Raw genomic sequence first — 25,883 nt, 5'->3', positions numbered from 1 at the left:
ACAGCAGTGGGGAAGGCCTCTGCTGGGAGGACAGGGCCAGGAAGTGCCATTCAGCCTCACAAAGTGTGGTATGGGTGAGGCTGGGGGCGCCTCCCCTGCCTGCCTGGACTGTGTCTTAGCTTAAATTGTTTTCATCTATTTTTTTTTTTTTTTTAATTGTTTTCATCTTAATGGAGAAGTTTGACTCCAGAAAGCCGGGCAGACAGGGTCCGTATTGTCCCTTTGTTCCCCCATCCCATTCGGTTCTGGGCAACTTTCACCTGTTAGCACGCTGCTTCCGCCCTCTCCAAGGGCCGAGTCTCTGAGCAACCAGACCTCCAGGCTGAAGCAGATTTTAGAGTCACAGAAACTCCACGGGCCTGGCCTGGGGACCATTTCAAAGCGAGCAGCTGCACCCCCTTTTCTTGCTGCCTCGCAAGCAGGCATGACGCTCACCCGATTTTAGGCAGGTTTAGAGGTGCCATCTAGTCACAACAGACTGACTTTCTCTTCTTGAGGTCCGCAAGGCAAGCAGCTTGATTTCCTCATGAAAACATAGGAGGTAGGTAGACCAGCATAACCTGGAAATCACAACCTAGGAAGGTAACCGAAAGCCTTTCTACAAGAGTGGAGTTGTGACACAATGCCTTAGTCAGCCGGCCCAGAGCGAAGAAGCGGTTACTGCTTCCAGAGGACCCTGCCCTGCAGGCTGCTTGGGCCGGGCACCCAGAACCCGTGCACACGTGGGCACCAGCAGCTTCAGTGCTGTGTGACGACCGCTTAGCCCCCCGCCACACGGTTGGTGGGTGGCGGCTGCTCCTCTGGGGCCCTTACAGGTCATTCTGCTCAGTTCCTGGCAGCTCTGCTCTGTCTGGTGCACGGTTTACACGCCCTCTGTGTGTGTTAGCGCAGCGCGCCTTTGGGTTTCTGTTCCTGTTTCTTACAGCCAAAGCCCCAGCCCAGTCAAGGCTACCCTTTGCTCTGCCCACCTCCCTCTGACACAAGAAGGCCTCCTGGGAGACAAGACGGAGTTTGCAGCACTTTTAATGCACAAAGCAACAGGTAAGAGGCTGGCTGGGTGACCAGCCTTCATTCCACAAAAAGCTCAAGTGCAGATACAGCCCAGTTGGGAAGTTACGGTTCACAGGGCCTTAGAGCCAAGAGCAGGAAACGCGGTTCTCTTGTCAGCCAAGGGAGTAAGGAGTCCATTTTCTGGAGATGAAAAAAATAAATGTTTCTAAAGCATGGCAGACACCCAGTCTTCAAGCAAGGACACAGACGAGCCCAAGCCAGGCGTTCCGGCAGGTTGCGTGGGGCCAGGCGGTGCCCGGGGGAAGGCCAGCCTGTTCTGAGCGAGGCCGCCGGGGCGGCCGGCCGGCCGGCCCACTCGGCACTGGAGTCCACGCCAATTCCCATCACACAGTCTGTCCTCCTTGCCTTTGATCGTCACAGCTTCCCCTGAACCCCTTGGTGCCTCCGAGATAAGCCAGTGACACCACAGCGTTCTCTGTGAATGTCCCTTCCCAGCTCTGTACAGCTTCTGGGCTCGGCTGCTTCGGCACCCTTCCCCTGACCACCACCCACCTGGTCCCGGCGCACGTGCACTCAGGTCTGCTCCGTGGCCTGGTGGTCCTGCAACACCGCCAGAGCCTCTTCGACCTGTGGGACACACGGGAGAGGGGTTGGTGCAGCTGCCCCAGCAGGGTCCTGGGAGAGCCCTGCCTCCCCGCCTTGGCCCACCGGACGCGAGAAGGCCCGCGCCCAGCCCCGCCGCGCCCTCTGACTGTGCTCACTGGCTCCCATGGCAGAAACCCACGGCCACCTTCTACACTGCCAGACGGCCGGGGGAACCCTAACCCTTGGGCTGGGTCAGAACACAGCGCCCTGTCGCACAGTCTTGCCTGGGGAGCTGCAGGGAGGCCGCAGGGGCTGAAGTAGCCGGCCCTTCACTAAGGCCCTCTGCCACCGCCACATTCTGCAGGTGTTAGCTGATTTCAGCAAGAAGATACGCTTCACCTGTCTAAGCAGCAGCCTACCAGCTCGCCTAGGAGAGGCCTTGATCCGTAACCCTCCTTTGCCCCCAGGCCTCCCCGCTCCTCGCAGCCTCCAGCCCACCTTGGCGTTGAGGGACTCTGGGGACTCCAGCAGGAGCAGCAGCTCCGAGTTGTCGATCTCCAGCAGCATGCCCGTGATCTTGCCAGCCAGCTGGGTGTGGACATTGTAGATAAGGGGGTAGAGACGCTCACCTGTACGGAACAGCCTCTGAGGCTTATGCACACACCTGGCGGACAGCCCGGGCATCCCAGGGCTGGGGTGGTATTGTGGAACGCAGCAGAGGGGGCATCCGGGTTTTTGTCCCAGAACTGCTCCCTCCAGCTGTGTCACTGAACACTCTCGGGGGCCTCTTCCCCAAGTGAGCATAGCCAACCCCGCCTTGGAGGCTAGTGTGAAGAATCAAATTTGACGGTACGTGTAAAGTACACTGCATGGGCTCTGACACAAGGTTGGTTGCTGTTTTAAAGACTACTCTTGTTCATTTGGCAAGAAATCACTTGAAGGATCACATTGAAATTCTAGACGGGATGCGATAATGCTGAACTTGACTTCTTGGAGCGACAGGGGAGCCAAGCACACAAGATAAACTTACCTTCCACCACTGGGCACTTCGAGTGACGGGGCCTAGTGTTGGTGGTCAGCCCATCTGGGCAACGTGTGGAGGGTGCAGCCGGGGCTGGAGGTGCTGGGTGCCTCCAGTGGTGGGGGAGGGCTTCTCCCACAAGGGGAGTGAAGATGTTTCCAGGGCACTGCTTACAAGAGCCTTCTACCGCCATGAAGCCCATTTAGAATTTTTCTCTGGGGGTGGGTAGTAAAGTGGCAAAACCCCAAGTGAGCCGAGCAAACAATGGCATGGTGGCATTGGGGGCCTTCCGAGAAGAGTCTGGAGGTCTAGGTGAAGGAAAGAGCCTGGGAACCACAGCAAGCTCGCTCATTCATTCAGCAGGTAGCGGCCTCCTTAAGCAGGGCCCGCCACAGAGGCCGGGATGGAGATGGACTGCACGGGAGATCAGGGGCCAGGGGGAACAATGTCTGTTTCCCAGGACACGTTTATGTTCTTCCTCCCTGCCGTGGGCACTGGGAGACCGATGAAACTCGGTGACAGCCTCTTCCCATCACGAGAGGTGTGAGGTACCACAGCACTCACCTTAGAGGCCATTTCCTGGCAGAAACCCAAGACCCTACCCTTCTGCTCCCCCTCCTGGCCCCTCATCTCCCCACGTCTGGGGTCTCTCCCAGCCTGAGTCGAAGCCACACAACAGCAGAGCTGGAAGAGATCTCGTGACCATCTGGTCTGACCAGGGTCTTAAGACAAGATGAACAGGGTCCTGGGAAGTAAAGGCCCTTTGGGCAAGTCCACCCGGCAGGTGGGTCAGCACGAGGCTGGGGGCCTCGTCCCCACGTCTGACCTCCACTCAAGGCACTTCCCACCAGGTAAGCCGGCTGGTGGCGCCCCCTTCCTGCTCCAGGGTCGAGGAACCAGCCACTCACCGATCATGTGCTTCTGCTCGTGCAGCGGCGCCGCGGCCAGCATGGACGCAGTCAGGGGCTCCTGTCCGGGGACACGCACAGCAGGCTCCTGGACCTGCACGTGGTGTCGGGGACACATCCCTTAACCACATGGATGGGCAAGGCCTCAAAACACTTACCCTCGTCGGGTGAGCACAGGCCTCCAGGAAGGCTCTAGAAGAGGGGGAGCAGGGGGCAAGGTATGGACAATCGGGCGGGACAGAATCCCTAACAAGGGCACGGTGGACTAGACGACAAAGTGACGTCCTAGTGCAGATGTGTTCCGTGGTGCTAGGAACCCTATGCGTGTTGTCAAGTGAAAGCCACACGTTACTGACCACCTGGTGCTAAAGAAAGCACTTTTTAATCGGGTAGCTTTATGGCCGCATCCCCAGCATGATTTCTGACCCTTTCGCATCTTGGTAACTTTAAAACCATTTTGCTCTCTAAAGCCTCCTCTTGTTCATTTTGCAAGAAATAGTTTTGAAGTATACCCACAGAAATTCTAGACAGGATCTGAAAATGCTGACTCGGAGAGTTTTTTAGGGGGCAGGGAGATAAATACACAGCTCTTAATTACAGAAGATATTTTCAGTTCTATTCTGCAGAGCGATCACATCCTCGCTGCTTACTAAGTAAATACTAAGGAAACCCAAGTTAATTTTGGTAATAACCCAGGCAAAGCAAATTGTGATGAACAAACAAAATGTGATCCTGGTCTTTTTTCCCCTCTGTTAGTGGGTGGTGGGTGGGGATATCTCTTCTGATGGTACATGTTCATAAAGGAAACTTTACAAGCCAAGGATAGAAAGAAAACCAAGGCCCAGACAGGGCCAGCACCTTAGACAGGGTTCTGAGCCAAGCACCCCCAGAGCCCAAACTCAGTGGGCAGCTGGGCCAGCCTTACCCGATGGGTGTTGTGTGTTGCCAAGGAACATCTGTGTGTCAGGAGAGGCCCCCTTGGTGAAGAGCATCCTGCCATACCGGGTCCTGTGGTCTGGGTACCGATGTTGGCTGTAAGAGATAAGCAGGGATGGTAAGGCCGACAGCAACCCAAAGGCATGACACCTCAAAACCAGCATTCACGTAGGATCCCCAGCACCGAGTAAAGGGTCAGCACACAGGTGTGCAAACATCTGCCAAATGAAGGAACGGATGCTTGCCTTAGAGCCCAAACCTGCTCCCCTGTTCACAGCTGCCGCAGTACTTAGGTTCAGATCTGGTGCTGCGCCCCTGCACGTATGATCACTTTCACCCGCATAACACGACGGGAATACTGCTTTCACCTGGACCTTTTTTTTTGGCCGTGCTGCGCGGCATGTGGGATCTTAGTTCCTCGACCAGGGATCAAACTCACGCCCCTTGCAGTGGAAGCTCAGAGTCTTAACCACTGGACCGCCAGGGAAGTCCCTCGCCCAGATTTTAGACAAGAGGATACCAGGTACAGTAGGTAGCACGACCACAGAGTGAGTCAGCCCCGGAACTGGGTCGGTAGGACCCTGACCCTGGAGCCCACTGCATGGCCTCAGATGCCGGCACTGCCCTCCAAGGGGGCCAGCGGCAGGGTCACCGTGGAAGCCGGTTCTGACTCCCTACCAGCAGCAAGCCCCTGCCCACCACCGCACCCACCCTCTGTTCCATTCCTCCCAGCCCTGCCCACGCTCACCCACTCCCTGGGCGTGGGGCACCAGGCGCGGCACGTGGGTGGAGATCTGCCTGGCACTGCCGATGGGGAACGAGGGGCGCCGAGACACGGCTGCTGGCTGGACAACCGAGGCCGCAGGCGGGTAGGCGGCTTGCGGCACAGAGAATATGGAGAAAGTTTAGGTGGAGGGGGACAATCAGGCGGGCACGCTGCACCCTGACAGTTCTGGGGTGAGGAAGGGGATGGGAAGGGGAACCAGAACATTCTGCAGCAGAAAGAGGAGTGAATTCACTGGCAGACCCAGAACTCCAGGGGAGCGCGCTGGAAATCTGCAGTTACAAAGCCAACTTCTGTCTACCCGGGACCCCAAGAGGCATAGGTACCAGGACCACACAGCTTGGTCCCCCAGGGCAGCTTCAGGTCAGGGTGAACGTCACTCTTAGAGAAGGACCATTCATCAACAGTAGTGCCAAAGGAGTATTGTTTTCTCAGCTTTGCAGGAATTTTCACCGTCACAAATCAGGAGAGCCTTTGGAGCTCACTGAAGGTAACAGCTGCGTGTGTGTCTTTTACGGGCTCGGCCCTGTCCTTGGTGATTTACACACATCTCACTCAGGCCCACGTTCACAAAAGGAAACCGAGGCTCAGAGAGGTGACGTGACCCACCCAAATTAACACCCTGGGAAGTGGCAGAGCCAGGCTTGACCCCCAAGCTCGTGTCCTTAACCCACCGTGTTACACGCTGCCCCACGGGACCCATGTGGAGGGCAGGGGCTGGGTCACTCACACGAGGGTCTGGGTAGCTGGGCCGTCCACCTGGGGGCAGGCTGGACAGGTGGGCCAGAGCCATAGTATGGGGCCTGGGCTGGAGGCTGTGTGGGACAGAAAGACCTAGAGTGAGGGGGGCTGGCAGCAGGGGAGGTGAGAAACTGCATTCCCTCAGGGACACCACTATGGGAATTCCACTGTCCCCTACAGGGGACTGGTCATTATAGACCCACAAAGCTGGGGTTAAGCCTCCTGCTTCCCACATCAGGAGGTCCATTAGCCCTGACCCCTTCAGGGCAAGATCTCAGGCTCAATCCTTGCCCCTGATGATCAGTACTACTAGCCCAGTGACCTGGATAAAAGGGCGACAATCCCACTGTCACTTGTGCCAGCCTGAGGAACTGCTAAGGGGGAGGAACGTTCCCATCCTCGGAGCCATTCATCTTTCTACAGACATCTTTCTACTCCCTCCAGGTCACACAAGCTCCTTCCCCAAACCAGGCCCCTTAGAACACTGGCATACAGGAGAGATGTTAGCAGGCGTCCCACAAAAATGATCATCTAAGCTGGGGGAATGCTATGTACTCTGCCAGTTTGGGAAAGTCATGGTGCCTACTGGCATATCAGGATAGAAGAAGGTACATAGTAAAGAAATCAAGGCTTCTTTGGCTTAATGCAATATTTCCCCAACGTATCTGACTGCAGACAATCTTTCAGCATCACATTCACGATTCTCTCCCGGATCGGGAAGCACTGCTTGACAGGGACAATATTACCCCTGTTAGAGACGGGGTGACAACGGCCGCCTGCCGAGTGAGTTTCCAGCAGAAGCATGTTGGGAATCTCTGTCTGCCTGTGAAGCTCTGATCTTCCTGCCCCACCTGGCTGTCAGGGAAGGGATGCGGACAGGAGGTCACCTGGGGCGTAGCGGGCAGGAAGTAGCTGGCAGGCTGCTGGAAGGAGCCCAGGAGGGGGCTGCCCAGGGCCCGCATGGTGGAGAGGCGCTGCATGTACTGGTTGGTCAGGATGGCCTTCCGCTCCTCCTTGCGCTGGGCCAGTGCCACGTACAGTGGCTTGGTCCCCACGATGCGCCCGTTCATCTCTGTCACGGCCTTCGTCGCCTCTTCTGGAGAGGAAAAACACACAAAGCCAAACCCTTTGCTGTGGCCACCCTCTGTCATCACCTAAAAGCAAGACAAGACAAGGGCTGCTGGGGGTGGAGAAGGAAGACTCCGGGGGCCACGCTCCCCACCCCCTGGGGGGCCCAGCCCAGTACTGAGGGTACCCAGGAGAAACTGCGATTAAGGGGGGGGTCCTCTCTCACCCACACATTTACTGAGGCCCACCGTATGCCAGATGCCATCATCGGATGAATGGATAAAGAAGATATGACACGCCTTCTTACTCGACAGGTGCAGCCACCTGAGCAGGGAGGCATGGCCACTCCCACTTTACAGGTGATGGAAGTGAGGCTCAGAGTGACTTGTCCAAGACCGGTCCACTTGCTAATGAGGGCTGCTCATCGTTTACTAGACCATTCCCCAGAATTAGGGAGAACAGCTGCATTTCAGAGTTAATTTTGATCTCTAAATTTTCCTTCTGAAAAGATTTTCCTAGGCGGTGATGGAAAGCCGGCTTAAATCGTTACTGTATCTGCCTTCGCCTGTGCGGCTAAAATGAAGTGGGATGGTAGTTTGGGACAGGTTAATATCTAGGGGCAGGGTTCTTCGGCCAGGCTACAATCTTAAACCTTTCTGTAGGGGTCACTATAATGAAAAATCTGCATTTCAACTACTCCTCGGGTTTTATTAAACTATCCATACAGTTCTTTAGTTCATTTGTGAATTATGGACAAAGTAAGATGCTCTTAAGAGTTATATTTCCTAGAGACTCCATGAAAGAGATTTGTATGGAATAGGAAAATGATTTGAATTTGTATTTTTGGTGCTTTATTGTGTTAATTTTCTTTGCGATAGAAACAAAATTCCTTACTATTATGGAGGAAAAAAAAAAAAAAAGAATGACTCACCTAGCCAGTGGGTCATACATTAGCCACAACTCAAACCTAATGTACGGTGCTGGTAGACCTCCATTGCCTCGGCAAGGCACAGAGCCAAGTTCTTTAGGAGTCTGGGGAAGAGGTTCTTAGCCTTTTTTTAAAAAAATTTTTCTATTAAAACAACCTTTCTATTGTGGAATGACTTTAGATTTATAGAAAAGTTGCAAAAATAGTACAGAGTTGCTGTATATCTTTCACCTAGCTTGACAAATGTACCGTGTTAACAGTGGGACAGAACTACAATATTGACTGATGGGTAGAATTCTATTATTATCTACAATGCTATTAACTGAACTGCAGATTTCATTTGGATTTCACTGGACTTTCTAACATTTTTCTCTTCAAGGATCCCATCCATATTGCATATACGATTCTCGATCTTTTTTTAGGGTTGAGACACTGGCCTGACTCCATGAGGACTTGAGCTGAGAACATTTTAAATCTGCTCTATTAGAGCCCATGCTCTAACATCAATGATTTTCAGCTGCACTTTGCTACTCATACAGGGGCCTCGACCTGAGCGTTCACAGATCCCCTCAGGGAGGTCAATGGATAGAATTCTGGGGGTCTGTGAACTCACATGGGGGGAAAATGGCATCTTTATTTTTACATTAGCATTTCCTTCTATTTTGAATATAGGCAAAGAAAAAATACAGTAGCATTAGCTGTGCTTGTGACTTTGTCAAGAAGAATATTTTCATATCACATTAATTATTGCTGATCTCAAAATCTTTTAGGCTCATTACTACTTCACTAGATCTTATAGTTTGTTTTTTTTTTACCTTTTTCAGCCATACCACGTGGCTTGTGGGATCCTACTTCCCTGACCAGTAATTGAACCCAGGCCCTCGGCAGTGAGAGCACGGAGTCCTAACCACTGGACTGCCAGGGAATTCCCCTAGATCTTATAGTTTGATGCCTTAATAAAGCAGAACATATTTAGCACGGAGTCCTAACCACTGGACTGCCAGGGAATTCCCCTAGATCTTATAGTTTGATGCCTTAATAAAGCAGAACATATTTTAACAAATATATTTCAATCCAATTGTTTTTTGTAATCTTATGAGTTTTCTTTTATGCATTTAAACATATCCTCAGAAGGGGTCCATAGGCTTTACGAGACAGCCAAATTTTCTTGGCACAAAAATACTGTCTTAGCAAATTAATAAGAACTTCTGTTAGGTAGTTTTAAAGAAGATAAAATTAGTACAATTAATACTTATGCAAGGACTTCCCTGGTGGTCCAGTGGTAAAGAATCCACCTTACAATGCAGGGGACACAGTTTCAAGCCCTATCAGGGAACTAAGATGCCACATGCCTCGGAGCAACTAAGCCCACATGCCACAACTACTGAGCCCACGTGCCTCAACTAGAGAGCCCGCGCCTCAACAAGAGAGCCCGCGTGCCACAACCTACAGAGTCCACACACCCTGGAGCCCACACGCCACAACTAGAGAGAGAAAAAGCCCCACGCCGCAACTAGAAAGAAGCCTGCATGCCTCAGTGAAGATCTCCCGTGCCGCAACTAAGACCCAATGCAGCCTAAATAAATAGAAAATAAATAAAATAAATAATAAAAAATACTCATGCAGAGCTTACTATGAGCTTAATCTCTACAAAGTGCTTACAACAGTGTTATCTCATTTTCAATCACTATTTTATAAAATAGAAAATATATTAAATTTTATAAGTACCTAAAACTTATGTCAAATTCCCATTTTATAACAAGACGGTCCACCCACTGTGCGTCAACTTTAAGCAATCCAGATTTTGTACAAATCCCTTCATCCAAGGGGTCCTCAAGGAGGCCAGTGAATCTCCCGAAATTATATGCAAGGTCTGTGAGCAACTAGATCATTATTTCACTACTTATCATGGGCAGGTGCTCCACTTGCAGGCCTTTTAGTTCTCAGGACACCTCTAGAAGTAGATCATGTTGCTCCCATTTTACAGATGGGTAAAAAGGGTCCAAATGGCAATGTCACTTCCTTCAGGCTCTATAGGTAGTTAATGGTAGGACTGGGATTTAGACCTACTTCTGATTAACTTTAAAATCCCAGCTTCCAACCATAATACTACACCAAGTATGCATTTGCCAGGAAAGAGGACCCAGAGCTTTTTATAAATCAGATTTATCAATTACTGATTGATAAATTTAATCAGATTTCCTGATGCTTAATTCACATGTCCCACAGCTTTCTGTCACTTTTTTGGGGAAAACGTCCTTAACTCAGAAATTATTAGAACCTCTTCCCCAAATACCAGGCTCCCTGAAGGACATTTTAAATTGAATTCAACAGGCAAAAGAACTTCTAGACCACGTCCTAAGAGCCCAACCATCACACCACACGTGCAGGTCCTCAGCCCCGTCACCCACACTGACCTCTTTGGAAAGTCCTTCATTCCCACCCGCAGCTCCCTACCTCCTCACAGTCAAGTCAAACGCTGCTGCCACTGCCACTTCTTACAGGAAGCCCTCCTTCCTGTTCTGCTGAGCTCCCGCAGCTCCGCCTCCTCCACTTACCCCAACCCCACCCCACCCTACAGTAGATTTGAGTTAGTGATGCATCCGACTTCCCCACTAGACTTTAAGTTACTCAAGGGCAAGGACTACGTCTGACTTATTCCTGTGTGCTTCCCACAGGGCCTGGCAAAACAGCAGGTGCTCAAGTATGGAATGAACGAACACTAGGTCTTCTTAAAATTACGTGGGGAGCTTTTAAAATTGAGATGCCCAGAGCTCTACATTCAGTTTCTCTGACTCAGGTGTCTATTTAAGAGCTCTCCACGGTATTTTAATGAGAAGCCAGGGTTCAGAAACATCCAGGGAGCCCACCGCCCACCCTCATCTTATAGATGAGGCTCGGAAGACATCTGCTCAAGGTCACAGAGCCAACATCACATCTCTGGTGCTAGGAGGGCACACGGTAGCTGTTCAATACATGGGGAAGAATGAGTGAAGAATGATGCAGCCCAAGCCTCTCATTTTCCAAATGGGGAAACTGAGGCCCGGAAAGGCGTTATGTCACCAGCCAAGGCCAGACAACAAAAGTCAATGGAAATTCTGAGACCCAAATTTCTGTAATCTGGCATACAGTAGGCACTCAATAAATGCTTGTTGAATGAACCTCGGTTACAGTGAGCCCCAGCAAGTCCAGCTGTGTGACTGGGACTGTATTTCTACCCTCTTCCCCTCCAGCCCAGACAAGGCTGCAGATGGACGACAAACTCCAATGGGGTCAGACCCAGCTCCCAAACTCCAGAAGGAGCAGCGCAGCACCAAATCCCTGGAAGCCCCGGGGCGGGGATGGGGGTGTGCATGGGCAGTGAGGATGGGAGGGGAAGGCTACCGATCCCCTGTGGGTGCCCCCGGCCCTCACCTTGGCACTGGTGATCACTCCATAGGGAGAGAACTCTTTCCTCAGTTTCTCATCATCGATGGAGTCATCCAAGTTCTTCACATACAGGTTCACACCCTAGAAGGAAAGGATATCTGCTAGATGTGCCCCTTCCCCTCCAAGCCCCAGAATGACTTGGGGTGGGGGGAGGGGATTACATGGGCCAAAGGGGCACTGGAAGCCCCGCCCACCAAGCCTCCAGTTCTCAGTCTCATGCAGCACCCCTGCACCTCACCCATCACTCAGCGAGTCCATCACCTGGAAGGTGCAGCCCCTCCCCACTCCCCGCATCTCTAAAGCCAAGTTCCCAGAAGCGGGATTGCTGGAGGAGGGAGTCGCATTCAGGGTTGCCCACACACAGACACTTTCACATCGAAGCAGCTGCCCCACAGGAAGCCTGTCCCTCACCTGGTAACGGGTCAGCCGGTCCTGCTTCATCTGCTCGAACCTGCGCTTCAGCTCATTCTGCCGCTCCACCCGCTTCTGGGCCCGGCCTACGTAGAGCAGCCGTCCACTCACCTCCCTCCCGTTCATGTCCATCACAGCCTGTGCAGAGAAGAGGCAGCCAGAGGGCTTGGTAACCACCCCCATGAGGCCTTGGCCTTAGCCCTGTCCTCCAGTCCCCTCTTCTGGGCCCAGACGGGGCCACCTGCAAGCCAGGCTGGCCTTGTTGGCTGAGAATAATTAGTACCAGAATCCAGGCCATTTAAAGTGAATCCATTTTTTAAAAACATGGGACAGAATTTCAGAGTAAACTATAGAATTTTAAAAAATGGATTTGGGCTCTACTTGAAAAAGTGAAATTGAAATTTGCAAAGTTTCCCATGATTCAACATTTAGGTTCTAGCTGTAACTATACACTGACGATTAGAGCAAAGCAACAAGCGTAATTCTTTCCAAAGGGCGTGATGGCGTAATCAACATCCTTCATGTTGGGTTTCACAGCACAGAGAACCGTTTTTGCTATGAGGACTTTAGAAACATTTGCTTCTTAACCCTTGATTTTTCTTTTCTTCAGTTAACTGGCCTAAGCCCGCCACACCCCAAACCGTCAGTGGCTTTGATTGCATGAATTCCTACATCTTCTGCAAGACGTGCAATGTCTTAATCCACAAGGACCTACTGTATAGCACATAGAACTTGACTCAACACACTGTAATCACCGAAAAAGAATGTATAAGACTGGTAAGAATCTGAAAAAGAATATGTAGATATAGATGTCTCTGTGTAAGTGAATCAAGTTGCTATACACCAGAAAGAAACATAACATTGTAAATCAGCTATACTCCACTATAAAAATAAAGATAAATTATAAAAAAAAAAAAAGGGAGGGAGAGAGAAATTGTTACTAAATTTGTTCAGGGGCGGTGACCCAACCTGGTGTCACATAAAAAAAAAAAAACAGACGTGCAATGTCTCTCTGCAATCCACTAATAATGAACTGAATCGGCATTGACTTATCTGCAAAAATCAGACCCATGTAAGTACTGACTCAAAGGTTTGGATTAGACATTTGTGTTAGGGAGGAGAAATATTTGAAAGAGAACTGACTTTTTAAGTGGTCAGTTCATTAGTAAATATTTTCACATAATGACTTGCTTCCCTACCTAGACACGCAAACATATGTAAATATATGTAAAAACACTCTGGGGGCCCAAGAACTGCCTGATCCATAGCAGTCTTAAAGGTCATTAGCAGGGAACTTCCCTGGTGGTCCAGTGGTAAAGAATCCCCCTTACAATGCAGGGAACGTGGGCTAGATCCCTGGTCAGGGAATTAAGACACCACATGCCAGTGGGGCAGCTAAGCCCGTGCGCCACAACTACTGAGCCGGCACGCCTCAACTAGAGCCCGCGTGCCACAAACTACAGAGCCCACACACTCTAGACCCCGTGCGCCACAACAAAGGGCCTACGTGCTGCAACGAAAGATCCCGCATGCCTCAACGAAGATCCTGTGTGCCACAACTAAGACCCGACGCAGCATAAAATAAATAAATAAAAAATAAATCTTTAAAAAAAACCCCCAAAACAGGTCATTACGAAAGTCTCCAAGACCTTGGAGTCTATGGTTTCCCCTGCCAGCTTCACTGCTCTACTCCAACTTGTCATTTTATAGTTGGGGAAACCAAAGTCTACAGAGAGGGTGGGACATGTCCAAGGAGACACAAGAAGTTACCTTTCAAAGGAGCCCTTTACTTAAGAACAAAACTTCAGGGCCAGAAAGAGTTGGTTCTAATCCCAGTGCTCTCTCCTCCTAGCTACAACCTGGTGGAACCTGATAACCACAGTAGAGCCCACACTGGTGGGAAGAGACAGGACAGTGTCTGCAAAATCAGGTAGCACCTTGCCTGTGGTAAGTGCTCAGTGAGAAGTGGCTGCTATCAAGGTGGCCCCAGGATCCAGGTCTCCATCCAGAATCCACTATGAGCTGAGCTCTCCCATGACCAGTGATCTTAATGGGGCAGGAGCTACGGAAAGAGCTTCATGGTGGGAGGCAAAATCGGACATTATCCCTGCTTTGTTACTCACGCTGTGACCTAGTACCATTCCCTTGCTCAGTAGATATGTATCTGGTACCTACCAGCAGTGAAATGCTAGAGATTTAATGGTGACATGAGACCCAGCCCCTGCCCTCAGTTCTATCCGTGGAGATCTGAGCTAATGATGGAGACAGACAGGAGGGGCACCTTGTCAGAAGCACTGAGGACAGGAAGAGGTGGCTTCCTAAAGGAGGGAAAAGTATAAGCTGAGACCCATCAATAATCCACAGCTACGCTGTCCAACAGGGCAACCACTTGTTGCACGCAGCTACTGAATACTGGAAAAATGGCTAGTCTGAACTGACATGGACTAGAGGTACCAGATTTCAAAGACGTAGTACAAAAAAGGGACTGTAAAATCTCAATTTTTATCAATGTAAATATTACATCACCATCAATTATATCAATATCATATCACATTGAAGTGATAATTTGAATAAGTTAAATAAAATATATTATTAAAGTTGCAGGGTTTTTTTAACCCTTTTTAATGTGGCTACTGGACAATTTTGAACTGCACATGCGGCTCATGTTATATTTCTATTGGACAGCATTGGTCTAAAGAGTAGGGGAGGGGAAGTGTTTTGAGAAAACAATATTTTCAAAGTCTTGGAAGCAAGAAATAACATGGCACTTCCCCTCCCTGGCCTCAATCTCACGATCAATTCAAGAAGAGGGTAATGGCTGTCTCAAAGGCCCCTAGTAGCTCCCATGCTGCAAGATTCTATGAAAAGCCAGCCAGCCTCAGGGTATGGAAGCAACCGGAGGAGGCTGAAGGCATCTGCCTTCACCCCAGGCAGGAAGGGCCCTGGCTTGTGTGGACCCATGCTGGGGAGGGACTATTTCCTCCACAGGCAGCTGGAGCCCTCTGCTCCTGACCTCCCTTCTTCCTAGTCCTGGCTCCGCACCTCCTCCAAGAGACAGGGCCATGGGGAGGTTCCTACCTTCTGGGCTTCCTCATGCGTCTCAAAGTTGACAAAGCCAAAGCCGCGGGAGTGGCCGCCATCATCCCTCATCACCTTGACACTCAGTGTCTTCCCTAGGAAGGGCAACCTGTCTCAAAGGGGAGTCGGGCAGCCCTGAGACGGCCCCTCCCTTCTCCCAAGTCTTCAGGAAGCCCCAGGGGCCACCCCCGTCCCAGCCCAAGCTGGGAGTAGAAGAGAAGTGATCCCCAACTCCCTTGGGGAACACGCCCACCAAACTGGGAGAAGAGGTCCTGCAGGCACTGCTCATCCACGTCCACGTGGAGGTTCTTCACGTAGATATTGGTGAACTCCATGGCCCGAGCTCCCAGCTCTGCATCCCGCTCCCGTCGGGGCTTGAAGTGGCCAACGAAGCTGTGGACACGCCAACAGGGTAGGCAGCTGCCTATGGCTGCCGTCGGCCACCCCCATCCCTGCCCCGGCCCACCCAGTAAGCCTGGGTCACTTGAGTCAATTGCCGCTGGCCTCCAGGATCTCTGTACCCCTCATCAAGGGACTGGGCGGGGCAATGCTCCTTAGATGGCATACATCCAAGGACTGACCACTTCCAACAGCCAAGCTTCTATGTTCCAGCGTAAGGTTAAGATGACTTCATTCTTGGGGCAAATGCACAGGATCTCCTACTGCACATGAGGCAGCTGAGTGCTCAGGAGATAAGAGCACAAATCTGGGAGTCACACAGACAAGGGCTTGAATCCTCGCTCTGCAGTTACCAAGCTGTGTGACCCTGGGCAAGTTACTTAACCTCTCTGAGCCTCAGTGTTCATTCCTGTAAAACTGGGGATCAAACTCACATCACAGGGATTTGCTTATTCATTTAACACGTATTGGGTGCACTGGGGAAGTGGCTGTGAGAGAACCAGATGTGGTTTATGCCAGTATTGCTGGGGTGGGGGAGGGGGGCACTGAAATCATTTAAATACATTATGAATTTTAAAAACTGTAATTTCCAAGTCCACATAAACACATCTAGGAAAGTATCCTAGATTAAGAAAAACAAAGCAAGCATAAGAAAATTTGATGGTACCTATAAGACAGCGGTCCCCAACTTTATTGGCACCAGGGACCGGTTTCGTGGAAGACAATTTTTCCACGGACGGGGGTGGGGATGATTTGGGCGGTAATGCGAGCAATGGGGGGATGGTTCAGGCGGTAATGCTATCGATGGGGAGCAGCAGATGAAGCTTCCCTCACTCACCCACCACTCACCTCCGGCTGTGCAGCCCGGTTCCTAACAAGCGGCAGACCACTACCGGTCTGCGGCCCGAGGGTTGGGGACCCCTGATATAAGACATTTAGCACAAACGAGATATAGGTGACACCAAAAATGGAAGGAAGCTGAGTGACAAAGGAAAACAGGCAAACTGAAAGCTGACAAAGATAGAAACACACTTCTGGAGAACTGGGAAAAGCCCGCCAAAGTTCTGGTTCACTGACAGGAGGCTACCCTGAGAAACTCTGGATAAAATGGCTCTGGGTGCATCTCCCACCCCAAAGCTTCCTCCACTGCTCAGTCTCGGGCATGGGGCTGGGCCATCTGATGGGCAGAACCAGAACTGGGGGAGGCAACGGCCAGAGCAGATTCTCTCCAGCATCTGCACCTCAACTTTCCCATCTGTGAAGTGGGGATGATGCCAAACTTAAAGGCATGAAAATGGCAGGCTAAGCATATGCCAACCTTCCTTCCTGTCCCCAGATCTCGGGAAACAAAAGGTTTAATAAAATTCACCGCCATGCTGAGAAGGCTGGAAAACAGACAAAAATCACTCTGTCCACTGATGATTTGGCCATTAGCTGTTCCTGCTAGAATTTCTAAAGCATCGCCCCATTTGCTACTCAGAACTCCTCTAACGCATACCAGCAGCCCCATGTTTTACTTGAGGAAAGGGAGTCCCTGGGAGATTGAGCAACACGTCCGAGGTCATACTGCCAGGAAGAATAGCTCAGTGCCAGGCGCCCATTAGACGGTGGCAGTACTATGGGTCCTAAGGTGGTGGTACCAGGATTCTGCTCCTTTAGCCCTGGCGCCACCCACATCCCACCACTCACACTTTGCGGTCATTCAGCAGCATCCCGTTCATGGTGCTGATGGCGTTCTGTGCAGCCTCGTGGGTCTCAAAATGCACAAAGCCAAAGCCTCGGGAGCCACGATCATCACACACTACCTGGGCCACAGGGAAACAGGACATGAAAAGCATCCAACTGAGAAAAAGGATGGCAACGGCAATAATGACTAATATCTGAGTGCTCGCTCTGTGCCTGTGAAGACAATCCTATCTCGCACAACAGCCCTATTTTAGAGATGGGAAACGAAAGCTCAAAGAGGTCAATCTACTCGCTTAAGATCACACAGTAAGGAGGGATAGAGTCCTCAAACTGAACGCAGATCTCATCTATACCACAGACCAGCTTTTAATGACCTTCCTAAAGCGATGGATAAAAGGATTAGATTCCAGCCACCTTCCCCCCTTTCTGCATCTTTGTTTCTAACTGCAAGTTAGAAACAACCCGAGATCCATCAAGAGGAGACTGGTTAAGTAAATTACAGTATATTCATCTTGGTCTGCTGTATGTGCATAGTTGAAGAGAATGTGGTAGATTTCACGGCTGGCAGGGTTACCTGTAAGGTATACTGTTAAGTGGGGGGAAAAATCAAGCCCATTTGGGTTAAAGTGGGCATCTATGCTTTTGAGAAACCTTTTGGCATTTTTTGGTAACATTCAATTGTGTTTCCGCTAACACAAGAAATACATATTTAGGGGAAACTTTTGGAAAGTGAGAGCGAGAGAGACAAAGAAATAGAGAAAGATTGAGAAATTGAGGAAGAGAGGGGAAAGAAAGAAGGAAGGAAGGAAAGCAGGAAGAGAGAAAGTGTGGGATGGTTATTTTTTTTTTAATTTATATACCATTTTTAAAAGGTTACTTTCTATTTACAGTGATTACAAAATATTGGCTCGATTCCCTGTGTTGTACAATACATCCTGGAGCCTATCTTTTTTGTTGTTGTTGTTGTTGCGGTACTCGGGCCTCTCACTGTTGTGGCCTCTCCCATTGCGGAGCACAGGCTCCGGACACGCAGGCTCAGCGGCCATGGCTCACGGGCCCAGCCGCTCCGTGGCATGTGGGATCCTCGCGGACCGGGGCACGAACCCGTGTCCCCTGCATCAGGAGGCGGACTCTCAACCACTGCGCCACCAGGGAAGCCCTGGAGCCTATCTTAAACCCAATAGTATGTACCTCCCACTCCCCGTCCCCTATATTGCCCCTCGTCCCCCTCCCCACTGGTAACCACTAGTTTGTTCTCTGTATCTGTCCTCTGTATTTGTGAGTCTGCTTCTTTTTTTATTATATTCACTCGTCTGCTGTAATTTTTAGATTCCACATATAAGTGATATCATATAGTGTTTGTCTTTCTCTGTCTGACTTATTTCACTTAGCATAGTGCCCTCCAAGTCCATCCACATGCTGCAAATGGCAAAATCTCATTCTTTTTTATGGCTGAGTAGTATTCCACTGTGTATATAAAACCACATCATCTTCATCCATTCATCCATTGATGGACACTTAGGTTGCTTCCATATTTTGGCAGGGAAATTTTTAAAACACACACACACAAAACTGTTAATAATTATTTCCGGGAACTAGAGTTGAAAGCGACGAAAGCTTTTTTACTTTATTCCTTTCCAGGTTGTTTAAACTTTACCAATTAATCTATTATTTCAACAGCAAACTTGTTTCAAATTTTGAAAAGACCCACAAACATACTACCCCCATTCTGTAGGGCTCCCGACTCAAGTTAGGACAGACCTCACGAATGGGAAAGATCTTCAGTTCACAGAGTTCCTGTCCCTCTGGCTGAACTTGCACTAAGAGCCCTAATGACCATCTCATGGGGTCCACGGCTCCACTCATCCCTGCAGCCACCGCCCCGGCTCAACTAAGTGACATTTTCTGCCTCGAACACCACCCCAGCCTCCCAACCCAGCTTCTGGGCTGACCACTGGGACGCTTTTTCCAAAATGTAACTGTGAGCATGTCCCTCTGGGAAATAATCTCCAGTAGCTCCTATAATCCACAGAACTATACCAGCTTGGCATTTGAGGCTCTCCAATTGGCCCTTCACAAGTCCTGCTTCCAAGTCCACACCCAACACGCACCCCTCCAGCCCCAAGCAGGGTCCCTCTGCTTTCAACTCAAGCCCAGGTCTGTCACTCAGATTTAATCACATTGACTGGGTTCCACTCTGTGCCAAGCACCCGCTAAGGGCATCACATACTGTTATATTTGTCATCAGAACCCTTCCAGGCAGTTCTTAACCTCTGAGCCCCAGCTGCCCAACTGGGGAAAATGGGAATAAATGACTTGTCCGAGGTCAGCCAGCAGAAGTAACTATTTGATTCCTGTAGACGCTTAATGAGATGCTCGCTACTCTTTCAAGGGCTATCTGTATTGTGACGATTATGTGAGTTAATATACATTCACAGCCACCCTAAGAGGTAGGTTCTACCACTGCCCCCTTTTATAGAGGAAACTGAGGTATGGAGAGGTTAAACAACCAGCCCAAGGCCACACTGCCAGGAAGTGGAAGAGGCAGGATTTGAACCCAGGACACTTGGCCCCAAGGTCCAAGGTCTGGCTGACTATGTCATGCTGGCTCTCTGCTCGGTAGGCTGGGCTGAACTTTGAACTTGAGTGGCGTGACCCCAAGCCTAGTGGAGTTCCACAGTGCCTCAGAAACCTTTCCTCAGCCCCAGGGCACGCTCCTTTCTGGGTCTTTGACTCCCCGGATCCCCATGCATTCCCCTCAGAGCCCAATGTCCAGCTGTTCCTAAAAGTCTCACCATCTCCAACCAGCCTGAGAGCACTTGGTAGCACGCAAGGAATAGTTCCAACACAGAGGGTGCCATCACTCCCAACCTCTCCCCCTACCCCTGCCATCTCCCCAGAAGGGTGGACACGCCAGAGGCTATAGGGTAACTGACCAGCCGTCCTCATAAAACCTAAAAGCAAACACCAGGGGAACGGACCACGCTGAATGCCTTGTATCTAACCAGGCCCATAACAGGGCTTCATTAGGCCTGCAAAGACTTGCCCAAGTCTCACAGAACTTTCTGTCCAATCCTCAGTGGAAGCCTCAAGGCCTGGATAACGGGGACAGACATACTCTTCCCTGTTAAGTTAGCTTCAGCTAAGCCAGCAAACCCATTGGTTCAGATCCTGCCTTGGCCACTGACCTCCCACCCCTATAATATATAACTGTGAACAAGTAACCCCAACTCTGAGCCTCTCTGCCCTCCAGGGTAACTCCGGGGTCCTCCTATTTGCATCTCAAGAGGCCATTTTGGGAAATTCAGTGAGGATGCGTATGCAGAAAATCTAGCACATAGAAAGTTCTGGATAAATCTGCTGTTACCGCTGTAAGAACCTAGCACACAGTTAAGACTCTCTCTCTTTTCCATTGATCCTCAAAGACAGGAAACAGCCCTTTCTGTCTATCATGGCATGCCCTTCGCAGCTACTGCACCTCCTCCAGTCTGTTTGCCCCTCTGAGTCACAGGGATATCCCCTCACTCACAGGGAGGTGGTGAGGCCTCACTTGAGAACTGCAGGACTGTGCCTGGCACATAGTAGGAGTCAAGGAAGAGTTCTAACACAGAGGGTGCCATCACTCCCCATCCCCCCTGCTGCCTCCCCAGAAGGCTGGACATGCCAAAGGCTGCAGGGTAACTGACCAGCCCCCCTTATAAAATCTAGCGGGCAAAACACCCAGGGTTAAGCCCTGTCAGGACAGACTGATATGCTGCATGGCCCCTGACCCTCAACTACAAAGTCAGAGAAATGATCACAGCCCTTCCCAAATGATAATACAGCCATTAGCTCAACAAATATTTATTGAGCACCTACTATGTTTTCACATCTCAGGTACTTGGATACAGTGGTGAATAAGAACAAGATCCCTACTCCTAGGAAACTTCCGTTCTATTGTAAGAGAAATGTTACAGACAAGGTCTGGTCCATTGCCATCATGGCCTTCCTGTACCTACTTGCTTTGTCCTATAATTTCTACTGCCCTCTCATTCTGAATTTGGGCTGTTCTCATGACTTACTTTGGCCAGTAGAACGCAACAAAATGACAGTGTGCTAGTTCTGAACCTAGGTCTCAAAAGGCCAGGCGAGCTTCCACTCTGTCTCCTGGGACCCTGCTACTGCCATGAGAATAGCCTGGGCTAGCCTGCTGGAGGATGAAAGCCCACAGGGAGGAAAGCCGAGACCGTCCAGCTGACAACCACCCACTCCCTAGAAGCAGAGCCATCCAGCCCTCAGTGGGCAAACAAAGGAACCCAGCCAAGAGCAGAAGAACTGCTCGGCCGAGCTCAGTCCCAACCGCCAACGGCTGAATTACGAGCGGAATAAATCACAGCTGTTGACAGCCACGAAGTTAGGAGGTGGTTACACAGCAAGAGCCAGTTTAGGTGACCGCTAAAACTGAGAGCAACTACCATTCAGGTGCTTGCTGAACCTGGATCTTTACCGATGAGGTGCTGCTTGGTATCCCTCTACCACCACACAGGTGTCTAACACAGAACCGCCCCCCCCCCAAGAGGCACACCCACCTTGCAAGAGAGGATGTTCCCAAAGGTGGAGAAGGTGTCATACAAGGCCTTGTTGTCAATGGAGTCTTCCAGGTTCTTGATGAAGATGTTGCCGACACCTGACTTGCGAAGTCCTGGGTCTCGTTGGGACCACATGATGCGGATGGGCTGGCCTTTGATCACCTCAAAGTTCATTGTGTCCAGTGCCCGCTCCGCTGGACAAGAGGAGAGAAAGGAGCTAGTGAAGGGGATTTTCTTTCCCTGAGCCCCAAGGAGTGTAGTTGGGAACTGAGCCAAAAAAGAAAAAAAGAAAAGAGCCACTGTCTGGGTCTCACTTGGGATAAGAGCTTGAAGGCTCAGGAGGGATAAACAGAAAGAATTCATGTGTGTGGTGCTCCTCCCACCTTCCAGGTAGGATCTCCTTCAACTCTTCACCATAATGACGTGAGCAGGAATTCCTATCCCCATTTTACAGAAGGGCAAACTGAGGCTCAGAAAGGGGAAAGATCAGGAGGGTCCCTATGACAAGGGTGGCAGCAGTTTGAGGAAACTGAAGCCCAGAGGTGCTGAGCAGCAGAGTTGAGATTTGATCCCAAGGAAGTATGGCTTTCGGGGAAGTGAACATCACCTCCCTGAGCTCACTTCTATACCTGTAAAGAGGGGGTGATGATAATATTACCCACCTTTCTAAATCTAACAAAGGGAGAGAATACCACCTGCCTCCAGGTTGTCAGACAGACTGAAAATTAAATAAGGTGTGCAAGGCGCCTTGTACTTTGTGCCTGGCACAAAATAGGTGTCTGGTAAACAGTAGTATGTCTAAAAACAACAGCCTATGCCCATCCTTCTGCAAGGTGGTATGCTGTCCCCTGCTTCAGGGACACCTCTGGTTTCAGAGGGTTTGGAGGGGAACTGTGGAATACTCAGGGGGCAAGTTTCAAGAAGTCTGGGTTTTCCACCTAGTCCTGCCATAAACACCCAGGAGTAAAATCCTTCTGCTGTCTGGAGCTCAGTTTCTCCATCTATGAAGTCTGGCAAAAAGGTCAGGTTGCACAGGGCTTGGAGGAAGATGGCAAGAGGCAGTGGGTGGGTAAAGCAGAGCAGAGGGGAAGGCTCCCAGGAATCCAGCTCTGCCACCTGCTGGGAAACCGGCAGAACCATCACAGCAAACTCCCAGATCAGGGAACCTCCCCATCCTCCCAGGAGACTCAGAGTATAGGCACCCCCTTTTGGACTTGGCTGGGGCAGGGGTTTTTTGGTTATATTTCTGGAGTCTTACACCTGAACGCTATAGTTATTATGATTTTTCTTGGGTTAGCACTTACCGAGGGCTTACGATGTACCACGTGATACTGGAGCTACTTCATAGACAAAGCCCTGCATTCCTTCCATGCTACTGGGTAATAAGGCTTAGCCCCACTTTACAGATGGAGATGCCAAGCCTGAAATCTTGCTCAAGCTCGCACCCTAGTGGCAGAGCTCCAACAAAACCCTGCGCTCTAATCTCTCTCCTCTCCACTCAACATCTAGCTGACAAGCTCTGATCAATCCTATCAGCTCCGAGAAACGGGTCGTGGAGCCTGGAGCGCAGGCAGCTTTTCTCGGTTCCCGAAGGTGGAGGCGCCTGGTGCAGACCTCGGCTCCGGCTGCCGGGAAAGGCCACAGCCCGAGGCTGAGCTCTCGCGGCTGCCCCGCTCATCACCCGTGTGTTCTCGGGCATCTTCCTCACCGGGTGCTTTCAATTGCTCATCCTCCGATCACGCTATAAAGCAGGTACCTCCCCCATTTCGCAGACAGGCAACTGAAGCTCGGAATGATTCATTTGCTCAAAGCCGCACAGCTGCCGGCTTTCTAATCCCAGGTCTGGCTGACCCCAAAGCCCTTGGCTGTTTTCACTGTCTTAACAGCTCTTCCGGAAAACGGAGCACCAGTAAAACACAGTAGGAGCACACTAACTGCTAGTTCCTGCCTCCGGGGCCTTTCGGAGCCCCTTCCTAGGCCTTGTATCTCTGGACCTCAGTTTCCCGGGCTGCAAAATGGAAGATTTTGCAGGATTAGCCAGAGATGAAAGCGCGCGCGGGTGGCTGGGATGCTGTCTGCCTGTCTGTAGGTGGGTCGGTCCGCCCCCCTCCCCCAGGGGCTCACCGTCGGCCGGCTGCTGGAAGTTGATGTAGGCGTAGCCCAGCGAGCGGCGGGTGGCCACGTCGCGGCACACGCGGATGGACAGGATGGGGCCAGCGGGCGAGAACTTCTCGTAGAGCATGGCCTCAGTCACGTCGGGGTGCAGGTCGCCCGCGTAGAGCGAGGCGAGCGGGTAACCCGGGCCGCTGGAGTTCATGGTGGGCGCGCGGCCCCGCGCTCGGCGCCCACGTGCGCTCACCCCGGCAGCGGGGGCGCGCGGGGCGGCCGGGTTCTTCCCACCCCCTTCTGCCCCTGGCCTTTACCTCCCCCGCCGCCCCGCGCGCCAATCGCGGGCGCGCTCGGACCCCGCCCCGCACCTGGGACCCCTCAGCCTTCTAGAAGCCCCAGGTGGGGGGCATCTCTGCCCCCGCGACGGGAGGCGGGGAGAGCCCTCACCTGGCCCCGGGTAGGGCTGCGGGTACGTGGGGGGAGCTCCGAGCCGGCGCCACCGGCGCAGAGAGGGCGGGGCTACCACGGTAGGAGACCTGGGTTCTAATCCCCATTAGTCATTGATCTCCTGCGCCCGTTTCCCTTCTCCGTGAAGTTAGGAGGGTTCCCTTTACACAAGGATCAAAGGCGAGCGTGTGCTCTCTGCACGTTTCACACACAAACGGGAGAACTGCGAGCAGGACGCCCTGTTTCAAAGCTTGCATACCTACCCTCCTGAGAGGAGGCTTTCTCTCAAGACAGTCCGGATCTAGTCCCAGCCTTCTCGAACCGGCTTGGTGGTTTGGGGCCGAAGGCTCCGTGTGAGAACTGTAGGCCACGAAGGCCTTTCTTGACCCTGGTTCTTCTACTGCCAAGACCTTTTTGTGGAACGTATCCTGAGCACCTTTCTCAACGAATCCACTCCACCTGCGCTCCACCACGAAGGCTCACCAAGTTCTTCGGGGCCCAGCCTCTACGGAAACAGTAGGGGCCTAACAGAACAAGGTCACGGCAGTGGCCCCAAACCAAGCACCAAGACCCCTCCCTCAATCTTAGTTTGCAGCCCCAATCTGTGGTGTAGGGTCATTTTTGAAAGAAACTGGTCCAGTCCACTGTGGACGGATACTTCACTGGGCCCCTCCTAGTTCCTGCTTCAATAGAACAGGTAGCTTCCCACTGACCTCTGGTTGGGCACGACAGGTGGAACAGCTTGGGAGCCAGGAGCAGAAGTGGGTCTGGCTGCCCCGCCTATACTAGCAAGAAAGTTAACAACCAATTCTAATCTGGGGCTTAAATACCTCCCTGTCATGACCCCCTCCCCGATCCTTGTGGGAATGTGGACGTTTTTATTTGTATTTATTTATTTATTTTTTGGCTGCACCCTGTGGCTTGCAGGATCTTAGTTCCCTGACCAGGGATCGAACCTGGGCCCTGTGAGTGAAAGCGCAAAGTCCTAACCACTGGAGCACCAGGGAATTCCCAATGTGGATGTTTTTAGATGGGGGCAAATCCCATGAGGAATCTCGGTGCCACGGGCTATCTTAGACAGTGTTAGGACAGGTGGGAGACTCGTATAACCTTGCAGATGACCAGGACTTACGCTACCATCCCTCACTGGCTTGGGTACATCTCAGAGTTGTTTAAAAAAGAGGAAGTGGTGGTGGTGCTGTGTGAGTGGGATGCTAAGTTAACAGTCCATATCAAGTCTTAGAAGCCACAGAGAGGACCTAACACCTGGACGGTTTGTGTGGAAGGTGGACAGGCTCTGTGTTAATTCATGGCAATTTCTTCCCAGGCCCTCGACTTCTGGTTCTGAAGGATGAAATGAAGCTGCTCCCTCCTTTTAAGGAGGAGAGCCCTAAATAAGTGTGATCAGAACAGTTAGCTAGTTCTGGTGGTGATACAGGTGGCGCCACACATCAATGCACAGGCCAACTAACTGATAAAATTTTTTATTTCACTTTTGAGTTTTTACACTTTTCCTGATTATTCCGTGTAAGGTGGAAACTAGAACTGTTTAAAAGACATACACAAATCGAGTACATCAATAACCGGGGTTTTTTCTTTTTTGCTATACTATTTTCACAACCACAGGTGTGCTTGCTAGGCAATATAACCATCACAGAAGCAAACGTGAGGCAGAATACTGGTGAGGAAAAACAAAGCAAGAGAGAGCTACCAGATACACAGACAGGCTCGTTCCACATCCACTACTGCGTTTTCAAGCGCCAAGTATTAACTG

At 51.1% G+C, this 25,883-nt stretch overlaps 1 protein-coding gene across 1 annotated transcript; it reads right to left on the bottom strand.

Moving 5' to 3' along the window:
• Positions 1-1,216: 1,216 nt before the first annotated feature.
• On the bottom strand, positions 1,217-25,466 carry PABPC1L (poly(A) binding protein cytoplasmic 1 like). The gene is given in 15 exon segments (XM_089895438.1): positions 1,217-1,453; positions 1,564-1,638; positions 2,095-2,225; positions 3,526-3,619; positions 4,451-4,557; positions 5,210-5,338; positions 5,976-6,060; positions 6,874-7,140; positions 11,397-11,492; positions 11,823-11,960; positions 14,901-14,995; positions 15,154-15,293; positions 16,989-17,104; positions 21,554-21,747; positions 23,678-25,466. Coding segments are annotated over 15 exon segments (2,097 nt in total). The 5' UTR covers positions 23,871-25,466.
• Between the last annotated feature and the right edge of the window lie 417 nt (positions 25,467-25,883).

Source organism: Delphinapterus leucas, chromosome 15 (genome assembly GCF_059928025.1).
Source record: "Delphinapterus leucas isolate spDelLeu-1000000601 "Yukka" chromosome 15, BTC_Dleu_Yukka2, whole genome shotgun sequence".
Taxonomy (NCBI): Eukaryota; Metazoa; Chordata; class Mammalia; order Artiodactyla; family Monodontidae; genus Delphinapterus; species Delphinapterus leucas.
Note: the sequence above shows the minus strand (reverse complement) of the source record. Positions and strands in the feature narration are given on the sequence as shown.